This window comes from Piliocolobus tephrosceles, chromosome 9 (assembly GCF_002776525.5).
Source record: "Piliocolobus tephrosceles isolate RC106 chromosome 9, ASM277652v3, whole genome shotgun sequence".
In the NCBI taxonomy this organism is placed as follows: domain Eukaryota; kingdom Metazoa; phylum Chordata; class Mammalia; order Primates; family Cercopithecidae; genus Piliocolobus; species Piliocolobus tephrosceles.
Window position 1 is genome coordinate 95,970,191 of NC_045442.1, and position 16,151 is coordinate 95,986,341.

Genomic DNA, 16,151 nt, shown 5'->3' on the forward strand with positions numbered 1-16,151 from the left:
GGAAAGGAAAAGGAAAGGAAAAGGAAAGGAAGAAAAAGAAGATACTTTTTAAAGCAACTGAATTACAGACTGAAGGAGTTTCAAATGTGTGCAGTGCAGAGACCATGTGTTCGGGTCAGGGAAGCCCAGTATCTACACTGAAATCTCATAGCTAGTAGCTTGTTCCTGCTCTTCAGCTTCTCTGTTCTCTACATTCTAACCCACAGTTCATTTAGAAGTGGCAGGGGGACATTGCTGGGGGAGGGGAGGGCAGCTATCCATTTCCATCTGGGGTCCTCAACCTTGGCTGCCTGTGAGACTCTCCTGGGGAGGTTTAAAAATCCAGATACTCACAGTATACCTCAGCCAGATTCAATCAAGATCTGTTAAAAATCCAGATACTCACAGTATGCCTCAGCCAGATTCAATCAAGATCTGTAAGGATACCTCAATTGTCAGTGTGGTCCAGGGCAGGAACCAGTGATTTACACAGACAACACATTTCTTTCTTTTGTTTTTTTTTTTTTTGAGGCGGAGTCTCGCTCTGTTGCCCGGACTGGAGTGCAGTGGCCGGATCTCAGCTCACTGCAAGCTCCGCCTCCCGGGTTTACGCCATTCTCCTGCCTCAGCCTCCCAAGTAGCTGGGACTACAGGCGCCCGCCACCTCGCCTGGCTAGTTTTTGTATTTTTAGTAGAGACGGGGTTTCACTGTGTTAGCCAGGATGGTCTCGATCTCCTGACCTCGTGATCCGCCCGTCTCGGCCTCCCAAAGTGCTGGGATTACAGGCTTGAGCCACCGCGCCCGGCCCAGACAAGACATTTCTAACTTAGAAGGTAAAAAGTTAGTGGAGTTATGCCAGGATGGCTTCAATAAAAAGTGCAAGGGTAGAAAGCATGAACAAAAATCAAAAATACATTTTAAGTAATCTACATTTAAAATACATTAAAATTCTGGTCTTTTAATGTAAATATGTAAAAATATTTCGAATACCCCACATTTAACTACCAAAATCATTTTTTAAAAAGATTTCCTGAATTATCAGTGCTACCCCTACTCCCACCCATCCAATCTTATCACTCTCAGACCCCACAACCAACCAGCTTAGCTGTCAGGTTAAGGAACAGAAAAAGCATTCAGTTAAGTTTAAAAAAACAAAGAAAGAAGAAACCATCCATATACCCACCATTTAATTGTATACTTGAGGTTTGGTTGACTGACTGTGCTATCATCTAGGAAAATGGTGGAGCAGGAACTGTATTTCCTTGCTATTTGTCCTGGAGGATGCTAGAAAACAACAGCAACAAGATTAACATCACCCCCTTAACTTGAGATAAGACCACAGAGGAAAAATGTCTTAGCAAGAAAATGTCAACATTACCACCAAGAACAGTACAAAAACACTTTATTCATAAAATGAACTTCCTTGCTCTTCCATATATAAAAGTCACCAGGACCATGCCTATTCCCTAACTTCCTGCATCAGGAGAACAGTAAACTCTTGCAATCAAGCATCAAAAAGTATGTTTCAGAGTCCACAAAAATCACCTGCCCCATGGCTTATATGAAACATGGGATCTACTACACTAACAAAAGCCTGCAATTTAGATGGTGGCCTGGTTTTATGCATAAGATCAAGACAAGTGTCCACTGTGCCCGCTTTCCTTACTCTTGAAATACAGTTGATTTAGGGGCCATGGAAAATGCAACCAATGTTAATTTAGAATCTCCTGATTAATCTGCTTGAATTTCAGGAGGTAAAGTTATAATGAAAAAATACTGCTTTGTTAAGGACAAAATAAGTTTTAAAGGGGAATCTGATACTTTTGAAAATACAGCCAATGAATGACCTTTAGGTAGTTCTTTGTGTGGTCTTATGACAGGTTCTTTCATAATTGTACAAGTGCTGGGCTCTTTGGAGAACTTTAGAACAGAATTTCTTCTAGAAGGTACTGGTGAAGTAAATAGAATTTATAGCACACACTGATAACAGCTAGCTGAACACTAAATAGATTTCTGGCAACAATCGGGCAATATGATAAGTACACATCAATCTGGATAGCTCCTGATCAAAAGCAAACTAGAAAAAAAAAATTAAACTATGCAAACAAGTTTCCACGTGCCTGATGCTATGTTGAATGTCTGAGTGTCATTTTCAGCAACAAAAAAACCAACAATTCCTTGGGGATCCCAATATCGTATGCCTGACCTGGCTGCCTGCAACAAACCCTGGTATACACAGTTCACAAATTTAGTAAAGGAAGCCTCAATGTCAGAGACCAAATGCCCTGTTCAATATCTTAAAGTTTATTTCCCATTTAATAAGATTTCCTCAGTAATAAAGTAAGGAAAATGTGAGGCAGCCTGAGAAATATATAAACAACGTTATAAACAGAATCGCTTCTCAAAACTAGATAAATGATACTAGTTACTTCTTTGGGGTTCCAATTTCTTAAATCACAGTTAGACAGCACTGCGCTGCTGAAGCATCCTGACCCTCGGAGCCCCAGTCTCACATCAACAGCACCTGGGTCAGAAGGAAAGAACCACAACCAGGAAATTCAGAAGCTAAGGCCTCTCCCCAGGGTTCTTTCCTTAGGCTTACACTCTCAAGTGCCTGTATGGAGACAGGGCATAGAGAACGCTTGTGAAATTCAAGTCTCAAGTCAAATGTCAGTTTTCACATGGCATTTAACATCTATTAAATGAATCACATTTCATTAAGACAATCCAGACATTAAAAACAATTCTCTTCCTCTTTTTAAACTCTTGTAGCAATCACATGTAAGTCATAAAAGACATACTAAAGCCTCAGACTCTAATAACAGCTATTACTATAGGTAATAAACTAAAAATGCTTAGGGAATTTTTCCTACAGATGTAAAATCTACTACAAACAAAAATCTGTCTTTAACACAGACACTATATTTGACATTAAAAGCCAGTAATTAAATTTTTTCTGGTGTTAATAAATTTTTAGAGATATGGGATAACTTTAGAAATCCTAACAACGAAGGAAAAGGACAATAATATTTCATTTGTGTTTCTTGTGGGGTTTCAATTGTTTCCTCTGATGCAAACTCCTTCCCGATTAAAATGTAACAGGGCTCGCAAAGAATAAATGGTTTCCCTAAGAAAATATAAGCCATGAAGTCAGGGAAAGAAGAGTGATACACGGGGTCATGGGACCTCTCAGGATACAGAGAATATCCCATCATAATCTAGGAAGTAACCTTTGTAAGTTAATGGGCAGGACACCCCTCTGTGTGCACCGTCCCTAAGGTTCAGAGAGTTAACTCAAAGCCAGCCACACAAAGGGACCCTGCCCTGGCCGGAGGACTGTCCCAGGTGCGGGTCTGAGCATCCCAGAACTAAGGGCTGATCTGCCAAAGCCCTCGACCCCAGGGGGATGCCAAGCCAGCTTTTAAACTATTTAATAACTTTGAAACTGAATAAAAATCCCAAGTATTGAGTTATAAAGATTTTAGTTTCAGAGTATCTCAACACTCTAAAGGCCACTTAGGCACTAAGTCATTTGTTGACTGTCAGGACTACAAGACTCACAGAATGTGAACTTCGCTTAATCTGAACCCCACATCACTAAAAAGCTGAAATAGCTGTAATCCTTCGACCAGAAACGCTCTTGACCCCAGGGTTGTTGCTGGTTTTTGTTGTTGTTGTTGAACTGGTTCTCTCAGGGTGTGGTGGAGGAAAGTACAACATCTCCTGCTGTGTGGTACCATCCAACAACTGACTGATGCTTGGCCTCTGGATGCGGCAGAGGCACATCACTCAGAACAGGGCACTCTAATTCGATAGTTTTCATAAGCACACGTGTCAGGTAGTTCTCAATGTTACACAAAATGTTTTTGTTAATGTATTGCTCCATGATTCTGAAAACACTAGTATGCTTGTACATGTGTGTGCGCATGCACACACAGACCCTGCCACTTAGGTTCCCATCTTTGCTAGTAAATGACACGGCAAAGTGATACGCTGGAGAAACAGCAGGGCACGACTCTTAGTAGTCAATCTGACTTGGACATAACTAGCTGTGTGGCCTGGGCAAGGTACCTGGCCTCCTCTCTGTCCCTCAGTTTTCTTAGCTGTAAAACAGAGATGAAAATGACAGACCCTACCTCATGGGTCTATCAGAAGGAGTGCACGAGTTAGTATTTGTAAAGCACCTTGAGCAGGGCGAGCATGTGGAAAGCACCTGTCGGTAATCGTTAAGTAGAAACTGCGTTAAACAGGTCAACAAAGCAACAGGGATGTTCTTTATGCCTAACGCTTACATCATTTTGGAAAAACATAAAAGGAAATGCCTAAGGCAATGTTTTACTTGCAAACGATGGACATCACCCTATAGACAACTTAGAAAGATTGTCCCAAAAACACCAAGTGTCTTAGCGAGAGCGCAGATACTATAGCGTCAACCACGAACTGCTTAGAAGAGGAGCCTGATGAGTGAGAAGCCCAATTATGAATTATTCTAAAGAAATAAAATTTATATCTTTGAAATAATGTGAACCTTACAGATTAAGTTACGAATATGCAGAATAATAAAATTTTAGAGCTAGACTGAAGCAGGTTCATTTAGCCCACGTATTCACACAATGCCTACAGTACAAAATGTGATTTACATCAAGGTCCACTAATATATGAAAATTGCTGAATGACATATTTAAGAAGATTTTATTGAAGAGTTATCATGTGTCCTAAATAATGAGATTATCTCCTTAGATAATTCCAATACTGATGTATGTCAGATACAAAGATACATGGATATGCACATGTACATGCACACACAAACATACAATCAAAGTGCAGGATGAAGAGACGGAGGAAGCAGAGATAAGACTTCCACTGGACCTTCCACAATGACCCCAATCTTTCTCCCAACTATTTCAACTGCTCCCACCCGCAACACCTCCTCAAACCCTCCACCCATCACCATGCTGAGCTCCCCACAGGAAGTTCGAGTCACAGAACCCAGAGGCCACCAGACAGCGTCCCCTCACTTTCTTGCCTCTTCTTCCTTGGCAAATCGGTCATACCTCCCTCTACCTGGAGTAGAAGCCCTAACTCTCTTCAGGCCAGAACTAATTAGTACCTTGGCTTCTTCAAAATGTCTTTCCGAACTGGCTCACAAAAATCTTTCCTCCCCATTCACAAAAATCTCTAAGTCTGCTATGCAGATGGGTCCTCTGCAGTCCTCCTACCAATCTGATATTTGAACTGAAGTTTTTTTTTTTCTGGGGTTTCCTCCTTGCTTTCTCCCATCTTTCCAGCCACTCAGTCTCAGTCCCTTTGTGGACTCTGCTTCTCTGAATTTCCTTAGATGTGATGATCTTTTCGTCTTCCTCTAAACACTTTCCCAGGGGACTCTCACCCACTCTCATTAATTCAACTTCCTTCTGCCCTCTGTTGAGTCCCAAATCTCTCCTTTCTGGCCCCAACTTCTGTTCTGAGCTCACTACTTACTGCCTGGTTGACCCCTCCATCTCAGTGTTCCTCATGGGCACCTCAAATGCCAAACTAATTTGTTCCTCTAATCAACTGTAATGGCTTAAAACCAGAAATCCTCGTTTTCCTTTCTGTTGGTTTCCTTGTATCAAGTGCTATCAATTCTACTCCAAGCACACTTTCACATGATCCTTTACCCTGCACCCCTCTAGCCACTATCTGGTATATGAAAGCCACATGGTCTCTCACCTGTATCACTGCAGTAACCACCTTGCCTCCAGGCTCACTCCTCTCCAAACCATTCTTTAAGTGCTACTGTCATCTTAATACAAAGCAAATCAGATCGTGTTGCCTCCCTGCCTAGATGGTTCTGAGGTTCTCCACTGGGGAGAGGCACATGAGTCAACTCTCCATCTCTCCAGGTTCACTGTTTACTTCCTCCTTCCCTGCACACCACACTTGGACATAATTCAAAGATGAAAGGAACAATGGTCAGTTTTATTTAATGGCCATCAAGGATGAGCCCACAGTGTTCTGGGTTACTTTATGTGTATTCATTTAGAGCTCACAAACATTTAGAGCCCTGCAATGCAGGTAGAATTGCCATTTTAAAGATAAGGAGATCAGAGAAATGAAGTAGCATTTCCAACATCAAATCTAAGACACCAGAGCATAAAGCCATGTTTGTCTGACTCCCAAGTCCATGCCTCCCTCCCTGAGGTTCTGCAGCCCTTCCCTTGAGCTGTTCTCTCCTAAACCTTCTCATATAATACCCTAAAGACCTTTTCCCCTCCCTGACTCCACTCATCCTTCAGCACTCTGCTGACAGTGCTTCCTCTAGATGCTTTCCCACCACCACCAGACCACCTGGGCTGGGCACCCCTCTGTGTGTTCTATGCCCATGTTCGCCCTCCACAGCACCAGTCACTCTCCATTGTCGTTTCTGGCTCAGTTTTCTATGTGTCTCTAGGGTCTAGACTGCAGGTGTCTTGGAGGTACAGACTGGATAATTTTCTTGAATCAGCAAATGAAGAACAGCTCCATCTCGGGACTAGAGTACTCACTTCTCCTAAAGGTGGGAAGTCATCTACCTCCATGACGACACAGGATCCTCTGTGAGGGAGACCACAGTGTGGCCACAGCAGCTGTGTTACGGCACAAAGGGGCATGCTGTGTGGCAATGAGCTGGCGACAGGGGCCTGCACCACTGGGCAGTGAAATGCTGACACATGCAGAACACACGAAACGGGGCATGGCAGGCAGATCAAGGAGCCAAGTTCATGTGGACAAGGCCGCAGCGCGGCAGCACAGTGGAGTCAGAAAGCTCAGTGCTGGGCTGCAGCTCTGCCACTGATGAGTTGTGTAAACGTGGCCAAGTTACTTACAGAGGACAATCACACATACTGGCTTGATCAGGACAGCCGTAGTTTATCCCTGTTGTCCTAGAATAACCAATAATAGTACCCCCTTTCATAATCAATTAAAATGTATAAGCCTATCACCTTAAGCTTAGCCTCCCTAAGCTTCAATGTCTTCATCTATAAAATTCAGATACAGAACCTGCCCTTCACTGTGGTGCTATGAGGAGTAACACCTGTAAAGTACTTAGCAGGTAGATGAACTCAATAAATATTAAGTCACTTAACACTTAAGAGTCTCTAGGCTTTAACTTCCCATTTTCAATGACGGTCTTACTTCCTAGAAAGGTTTGTTAGGATCAAAAAAAAAAAAAAAAGCATTAAATAATGTAAGGGCCAGGCATGGTAGCTCATGCCAATAATCCCAGCACTTTTGGGAAGCCCAAGTGGGAGAATCAATCGAGCCCAGGAGTTCGAGACCAACCTGAGCCATATAGCAAGACCTCATCTCTACAAAAAAGAGGAATAAATTAGCCATGTGTGGTGATGCATGCCTGTGGTGCCAGTTACTCAGGAGGCTGAGGCGGGAAGATGGGTTGGGCCCAGGAAGTCAAGACTGCAGTGAGCCATGATTGTGCCACTACACTCTACCTTGAGTGACAGAGTGAAACCCTGTCTCACAAATAAATAAATAAATAAAATGAAGTAATATTACTAGAGGAAAATAAGCAGTAAAAGTTTGTGAAAGGAAGTAATATAAGTGAAATCTCTAAATATGAAAGCTCCACAATGTTTTTTTAATCTTAAGGAGGGCAAACTATGACCTTGATAAAGGAGGCAGGTTTCGGTCTGCAGCCTCCTTGGGCCACAGAGAAAGGACATTTGCACTGGCATACCTTGACTAGGAATGAATGAAAGGCCTGCTGGAGTGCAGAAGTGGAGGGGAGGCTGGGTTGCAGGATCACACCTGCCACCTGCTGAACTCCCAGCTCACAGATAGTCTCCATGAAACCATAAAGGCCACTCATTTTGCAGAAGTGTCTTTGCCTTATTCACACAGCTAATACAGGGTGGAATGGAATTCAAGAACTTTGTGTGGAATTCTGAAGCCTGTGAAACCCAGAGCACTGATCAGCAAGAGCAGGCGTGCTCACAGGGGGATGCCCATACGTGGAAGGCACCAGGCTGGGAGACAGGAAAGCATCATCATCACTTTTCCAAGACCACCAGGGGTCACGGAGACACAAAGACAAAAAGCAAAACTATGAAAAAATCTTCCTCTCTGACCTCAAAGTCTTCACAAACTAATGTTCCATAGAAAGAAAAAGAAGGTGCAGGTTAGGCACAGTGGCTCATGGCTGTAATCCCAGCACTTTGGGAGGCCAAGGCAGCTGGATCACTTGAGGTCAGGAGTTTGAGACCAGCCTGGCCAACATGGTGAAACTCTGTCTCTATTAAAAATACAAAAATTAGCTGGGCATGGTGGCGAGTGCCTGTAATCCCAGCTACTCAGGAGGCTGAGGCAGCAGAATCACTTGAATCCAGAAGGCAGAGGTTGCAGTGAGCCAAGATCACATCACTGTACTCCAGCCTGGGCAACAGAGTAAGACTCTGTCCCCCTTCCTCCACCCCTCAAAAAAGGGTACAGCTTTTAGTGGGATCGATTTTTTTACAGCAAGACTAAAGTAGAAGGCAAATGACCATGGAGTTAAGAACACAGGTGAACCAAATCATTCTCTATGAAAGCGAGAAAATAAACCCACTTTGGATCTCAGAACAAAAACTGGAAAATGCCAACTTTATGGTAGAATTCTGCTCTGTCGATATGTACTTGGCCATAAAAAGGAATGAAGTTCTGAGATACATGGATGAACCTTGAAAACATTATGCTAAGTGAAAGAAGTCACTCAAAAAAGGCCATGCATTATATGATTACATTTATATAAAATATCCAAAATAGACAAATCTACGGAGACAAACAGTAGACTAGTCGGGGAGGGGAAGGAGTAGGAATGACTGCTAATGGGTACAGGGTTTCTTTTGGGGGTGATGAATATGTTCTAAAATTGACTGTGATGATGGTTGCACACATCTGTGGTTATACTAAAAACCACTGAACTGTACATTTTTAAAAGGTGAATTTTACATGTTAATTGCATATCAATAAAACTTACTTTAAAAAATAAGTTTTCCATTAGAAATTAAAAAGTCAAAGGCCAAGGTCAAGAAAAAACCCTATGGGATAGACTGGAATTGGAAATTTAAAGTAATTCATGATTTCTGAAATGTCTGTTTCCTAGCTACACCTGCTAAATGGGCCTAGAAGCAATAACACTGTAGCAGCAATGAGCACACATGGTGTCCAGACCTTGGTTCCAGTACCATTTGCCACTAAAAGGAATCAGGACTCCCTGGAGAAATGGCTATCCAGGGTTGAGGCAAAGGTACAAGATGAGCCTGGAATATCTTATTGTGCCAAAGAGCAAAGGAATTCTCAAAACAAAATGAAAGGATGGAGCATGTCACAAGAACACAAAACCAGTGTCAAAAGACTGCCACTACCCAAACCTAGGACAGTTTGAGCATCAAAATATTTAAGCAGAGGCATGAACTAGGTATCACTGGAAAAGCAGAAATCCAGGAATCTGTACTGAAAATGGCTGGATGGACAAACAGATGGACAGATGGGAAGAGAAGCCTCTCCCTTGAAGCAGAACACCTACTGACAAAGGGAGAGGAAGTATGGCAGGGTTGGAAAACCACCATTCTGTGACCAAAAATAATAAAGATTGGTTCAGGTAAGCCTGATCAACAGATGCTAAATCTGGGGGTGGGGATAAAGCGCAAGATATCTACATGGTTTTAAAGTACCTGCCCAGAGACGGCCTGTTAGTTGCCAAGGGAAAATGAGTAAACAGACAGTGGAGAATCCAGGCAGCACCTTGTCCAGTAATTAAAATCAACACCAGCAACAAGAGTCAGATGATACTGCCTGCCTCTCGATTTGATGCCTTGAAAAAGGCAAGGGAACACTCCATGTAGTACTCTGGCTGTAAATGTTTAACTGAATCCTTTGGGCAAATCCAAAATGAGAAACATTACGTTATTATTTTAAAAAAACAAAAACAAAACAATAAAAAAAAAAACCTGACCCTGTATTCTTCCAACAGTGTCAATGTCCTGAAAGACTGAGAAAGGCCTAGGATCTGCTCCAGATTAAAGGACATCGAGACATGCCAACTAAATGCCATGTGTCAGCCTGGAGTGAAACCCATACCACAGACAAACACGCTGTAGTGGACATTACGCAGCCACTTAACACCGCTGGAATATGGTCAGTTAATTAGAAGAAACATATCAATGTTAAATTCTTTATTTTGACAATATTGTGGTTACACAGAGAACAGCCTTGATTTTAGGAAACACACAGTGGAGTATTAGGGAGAAAAGGCAGAATGCAGACAACCTACTTCCAAACAATTCAGAAAAAATAATAAAGGACAATGACCAAGGATATGCAGAATGTGAGAGAATACTGGTTTAAAACTGATGAATCTGGCTAAAGGGTAGATGAGAGTTTTCTGTATTATTATTATTCTTATTATTGTAATTATTCTGTAAGTTTGAAATAAAAGTTAAAATATACACATGTATACACACACATACATATACACACGTATATATATACACACACACATATATGTATCTATAAAGTCAAAGAACAGATTATAACACAAGGCTAAGGGTAACAGAGTCTGCTTCTTAAAGGGCTTTTCTGACAAAGTTCCTGCTTCAAATACAATGCTCCTTCAAGGCTTCACTTGATTCCTTTCTTCTCTCTACTCCAGAAGTCCCTGAGCAAGGTGATGAAGTTGAAAACTGAGGAGGTTAGGAGAGCAATGAAGTGACAAGTAGAATGCACAGCGAAGACGCACTCAGTGCCTGCCCAGCTAGCAGGAGTGGTTGTGCTTCCCCTGACCCCAGGAATGGCAGCAATGGAACCAAGAGTCAGTGACTGACTAAAATGAGAACAGCTCCTTCTCCACACATAGCAGTGTCTGAGCAATGTGAAAAACTGGCAGCTGTGGTCAAGAATTTGTGCTGGCTAATTAAGGGATGAGATCCTAACACTATATACAAAAGATCAGGGCTTCCAACATAGAAACTTCCACGGAGAACACACCATGAGTTACCAGGATAAATCGTAACATCAGCTCAGTGGCCCCTTCACTTGGGTGTCTTAACAAGGACAACGTAGCTTTCAAAATGACCTTCCACAAAGGCACTAGGGAAGCAATTCCACCTGTCAGCTGTCCTGTATTTGAATGGGCCATTACACTTTACAAGTGCCACTTCCTTTGTGCCTCGTAACAAGAGTGACAGCATGAAGGAAGGGAAGAAGAAACAGAAAGAGGTAAGAAAAGATACAGTCCTCCACAGACATAACCAATACACTCAAGGAACTGATGTCCTACACAAGCTTCTCAACATACCAGTATTTCCATGTGTAACATTATCATTTCTAAACATTCCACAAAAAGAAGAAGAAAAAACAAAAAGAAGAGAGAAAATAACAAAATATCTACCCCATTTCAACATCCCTGGGTGAAGCAGAACAGGAGGTCTGACAATCAGGGCATCTAAGGTTCCTTTAGTGACATGAAAATCCTGTACTCTCAATTATTGCTGCTACTTTTCTATAAATTTGAAATTATTTCAAAGTAAAAGCTGGATTTCTTTAATCTTACTGGATTTTTAAAATTTTTACTGATATTTTAAAACTGAGTCTTCTTTCACATCTTCCAAGCATATGGCACTGATGCTAACACAGCAGCTGCTCAATAAACTCTCATTCTATTAAGAGTAAATCTTCCAGAGGCAAAAGCAAGATTAATTAAAATGTTTTAAATTTCAGTTCCCAGATGTAGCTCACTGTATTACTTGACTTTTATGACTTACAGATGAAGCTTATAACCAGAATAGACACCATTTTACAAGGAATCCTATTCCTACCTCACTCAAAACTAAAAGGCAGAAACTGATTTGGAACTGAACTACATTAAGAGCAGCAAACTATTCAAGTCAGTATTCCCCAAAGGGAGCTGAACAGAATATACTCGTCCCAGAAAATCTTGGTCTTAATGATTATGAAAAAACTATATCCATACTCAAAATACCAGCAAGACTTTCATCAGTTTTGATATTGAACTTTGAAAATCAAATCAAATTTACCTAAACTCCAATGGGCAATAATAATACAACATACGTATATGGTGTTATAATTAGGCTGCAAATCATTACCTTCTTTGAGTCAAGTAGGTCTGAAATTATGACCCATCCTAGGAGATAAGAGAACTGAGATTTCAAGATGTTTCCAAGACTGCCCAATTAGGAGGTGGCAGAATGAGGGCTTGAACAAAGTTCTTTTGGCTCCAAGTCCTGCTAATAATGTGACTCTTGCTTAGCTGATAAGTAACACTCCCTAGTTGCTTTACTTACTCACAAAGTTTCCTGAACTATCACCAGACTCAGTGTTGAGACAAATGCTTTGGTTTTTTTGAGGATGACACTACACATAATCCCCAGTCTGGTTTTCTCGTTTCAAAGTGCACCTATGGCAAACAAGACAAAGGAAGCTGGCTATTCAACTCCTGATTCGTTCTGTTTTCATACCTTTTTTTTTTAACTTCTTAGAATAATCCATTCATTTTTGGTATGCTATCACCAGGTAGCAGGAAGATAATCATAGAAAAGTTAGGCTAAGGTAAAAAGCATGCATTCTCTCTGAGTTTCAGGAGTGATTTTTTTTTTCAGGAGTGATTATTAACTCCAACCACCTACAATGTCACCCACAATCTATAATCAAATATTTTTACACTTTAATTAAAAGATTCATAAAAATAGCTAACCTTTAAAAAAAAAAAGCAAAGTCAAAACGTCAGCAAATTTTAAACAAAGTATACACTTAAAATAAAGTCCTTTACACAGCCTTTTAAAAATACGTATATCTTTCATATGCATTAAATTTTCCTACCTGGGCACAGTGGCTCATGCTTGTAATCCCAGAACTTTGGGAAGCTAATAAGGTGGGTAGAACACCTGAGGTCAGGAGTTCGAGACCAGCCTGGCCAACATGGCGAAATCCTGTCTCTACTAAAAATACAAAAATTAGCCGAGTATGGTGGTGCATGCTTGTAATCCCAACTACTTGGGAGGCTGAGGCAGGTGAATAGTTTGAACCCAGAAGGGGGAGGTTGTAGTGAGCCAAGTTTGTGCCAATGCACTCCAGCCTGGGGGACAGAGCGAGACTCAGTCTCAAAACAAACAAACAAAAAACACAAAAACTTCCTATAACTGTTCACTTTGTTTACATCTAAAACATAGGTGTTGATTAGAATATTAACCTTTATAATTCACCCTGGTTGAACTTGCTGTCAAAACATCCAAAGTGGTTTATTTTCAAATGATTTCAAGTTTTAAAACCTGTAATAATTCCTTGAGAAGTGGTCTCCTTTCACTTAATCCTTTGAGTCTCTCTTGGCTGTTTTGAGCCACTTAAAGGCCCCTCTCATTTTCCAGCCTGGGGTTCCATTCTCTACTGCCCCATTCCCTGGAGAATGTCCTGGGTCAAAGCCCACTCTTTTCACTTGCTCATGTGTGTTGTTTGAAACCAGAAAAGCCCTACTTTTCTCCACCTGGAGGAGGTTATTTCCCCTGCAGTTACCATGGTCCTGGGAGTAGAGGTGAACACCCACCTTGCCTTAAATGGCTTACCTACACAACTGTATTCATTTCTTTTAAATAGTAACCTCTTTGTAGATTATCTTAGCAACATGCACTAAGTGGGTTCTTCAAAACTTGAAAGAGAAATTAAAGAAACAACCTCCCTCACAATAAGGCAAATAAAAAATGAAATGGTATAATAAGGGTGAAAAATAACTGTCACTCCAGAGTTCAGTAACAGACTAAATGATAAATTTTAGTTGAGATCCATATTCAGAAATGAACCCTAGAGACTGTGCCACACAAAGTTAATTATAAATGTTATCTCTAACTTCAGATAAGCAAGCTAAACCACCTCTGTCACACGGGAACCAGTGTCATTATCTGAGGAGCACAGAGGATGCGAGCTAAATGGGGTGCTGAAGCAGACCACCTGGAACTCAACCTAGGCTCCACTGTCTACTTGGCTAACTTCTTTGTGCCTCGGTCTCCTCATCTGTAAAATAGTAATACTGAATTGTACCTACCTAGCACGGCCATTGTGCTAACTAAATGCGTCCATTAAACCAATTACAGCAGAGCCTGGCACACACGCTTTAAAGCACTCAGCAGATGGTACTGATTATTATTATTGCTCGTCTTTTCTCCACCGTTCTAACTTACTATTCCCAAGTTTCAAAACCTGCAAAGTACAGCTGCTTTATTAGCCTAATTGAATCTGCAGGTAATTTCACTCAAATGATATTTCAGCTGGTTGGACTGGCACACTCCCACGGCTTTTCCCAGTGTGGCAGGACTGATGGCGCTCATTTGCAGTGAGGTCTGTTCACAGTTTGGAGGGTCATGCTCCTTGTTACAGGGTCATTTGTTATATAAGAAACTTAGCACCCAGATTTCTTTTCTATAGGAATAGGTGCATTTGCATAGATCTCAACAACTGTGCAATTTCACTCTGTGTCATCAGATGTGATTTTACAGAGGTTTGAATGCTGGGCTGGGTTTTAGAAGCTATCGTACATGAGAATGCATGACCTCCCATTCTAATCCACGTGCTGGGTGCAGAAAGTGTGTACTCAAGTGTGTGGCAGATGCTAGGACTGTAAAGGACACAAAATGGCAAGGTTAGGTGTGTGCCTGGGTGGAGGGCAGGGGTGTTAAAAGAGGTATGCAGGTTAGAACTGTGGGAGCACACCTCTGTATCATCAGTCGCAATGAGAACAGAGCGGCACAAACTCCTATCCTCCTATTTCTTCAATGCACCTTCCATGGAGCTGCAGTGAACAGGAAAGATGGCCTGGATGCAGTTCCAGCTCTTCCCTTTCCCTTGCAAGCTCCTTGGCAGGCGTGCTAATGAGTGTAATGAGTAGGAAAGCATTCAAGTGCACCCAGCAGGCAAAGAAATGGAAGCAAGGATTTAGAGAATTTGTTCCAATCGCTCGAATTTTTATATCCAGGTATATACTGCTTTCAAAAAAAAAAAAAAAGCATCGCAATTTTCATATTTTCCTCATGACACAGATTGCAATTTCAAAGGTGCTTTACATGGATGTTTTGAAATTTAAGGGGCTGAGGGAAAAGGTCACAGATTGCTTTAAGAATCTGCTAAAAATTATAAGCCCTCTGACCCCTAGAAACTGTATATGTGCATATATATTAACACTGACTACAAAGAAGTTATCAATCTCCTATGGGCATAGCATCACGTCCCTTAAGTGTTAAGAGCCCAGCTTATGAATTTCTTCTCAACTGCATTTTGTCCATATTTTCAAAGGGCAGAGAATACAATATTATGGCTTTAAGTCTCTTTAATACACAGCTTTAGGAATAAGTATTTCGAGATCTGCAAATACACAGATGCAGACAGTCTAAAAATCCTGAGAAAGACCCTTGTAGGGTTCTGTTTTTAGAATGAGGACTTAGAGCATACTTATTTTGATAATTTACACCTGTTTCATCATTCCATACCTCTCGGAGAGTTTTCTTTCCTAAAGGGGCATATTTCTAAGAAGGGGTGGCTAGGACTTGCCTGGTACATAAGGTGTGGAGTATGCGCTGCAGCCAGCCAACTACACCTCTGCTCAAAGAAGGAAGAGGGATAAAGTATCTCAATGGGACACCTGCACCTGGCCACCAGGGGAGGGAGACATGGCTAAGAATGGCCAAAAGACTACAGCCAAATGTTTGAACATCCTTTCTTAATTTAGTGTTATCAAGTTCATCCTCTTTCTTGGAGCATCACAAGAACATGCAGACTCTACTGGACCCACAAACAACAAATGGGAAGAGTCAAGTGTGGAGACAGAGAGCCTCATGGAAAACAATTATGTGTTTATTCAAATGAAACTGAGCTACAAGAGAGAAAGAGTAATTTGGGGGTGAGGGTAGAGAAAGGAAAGGATTCAAAATTAAAAAGAAGTGCCTTTCGCTTGGACTTGCTGGGTGATGTTTGAGATGTTATTGTTCACACACATCATCTCATGAACAATAGTGGTCTAGGGCTTCTGGAAAAATATTTGGACAGTGGACAAATACCGAGTAATGCTTATCAAATTACAAACCAAACTAAGCATAAGTACACTGCAACATTCTTCCAAGTATCCACAAAGCACATGAGCCATTTTCAACCA

General features: G+C 41.4%; 1 protein-coding gene across 2 annotated transcripts in view; it reads right to left on the bottom strand.

Moving 5' to 3' along the window:
* The window catches only part of CCNY (cyclin Y), a 237,003-nt gene that overhangs the window by 54,282 nt on the left and 166,570 nt on the right, over positions 1-16,151 (bottom strand). For both annotated transcript variants that reach the window (XM_023218194.2, XM_023218193.3), the window contains exon 4: positions 1,164-1,264. In XM_023218194.2, the coding sequence (XP_023073962.1) occupies positions 1,164-1,264 (101 nt within the window). The remainder of the gene's footprint in view (positions 1-1,163; positions 1,265-16,151) is intronic.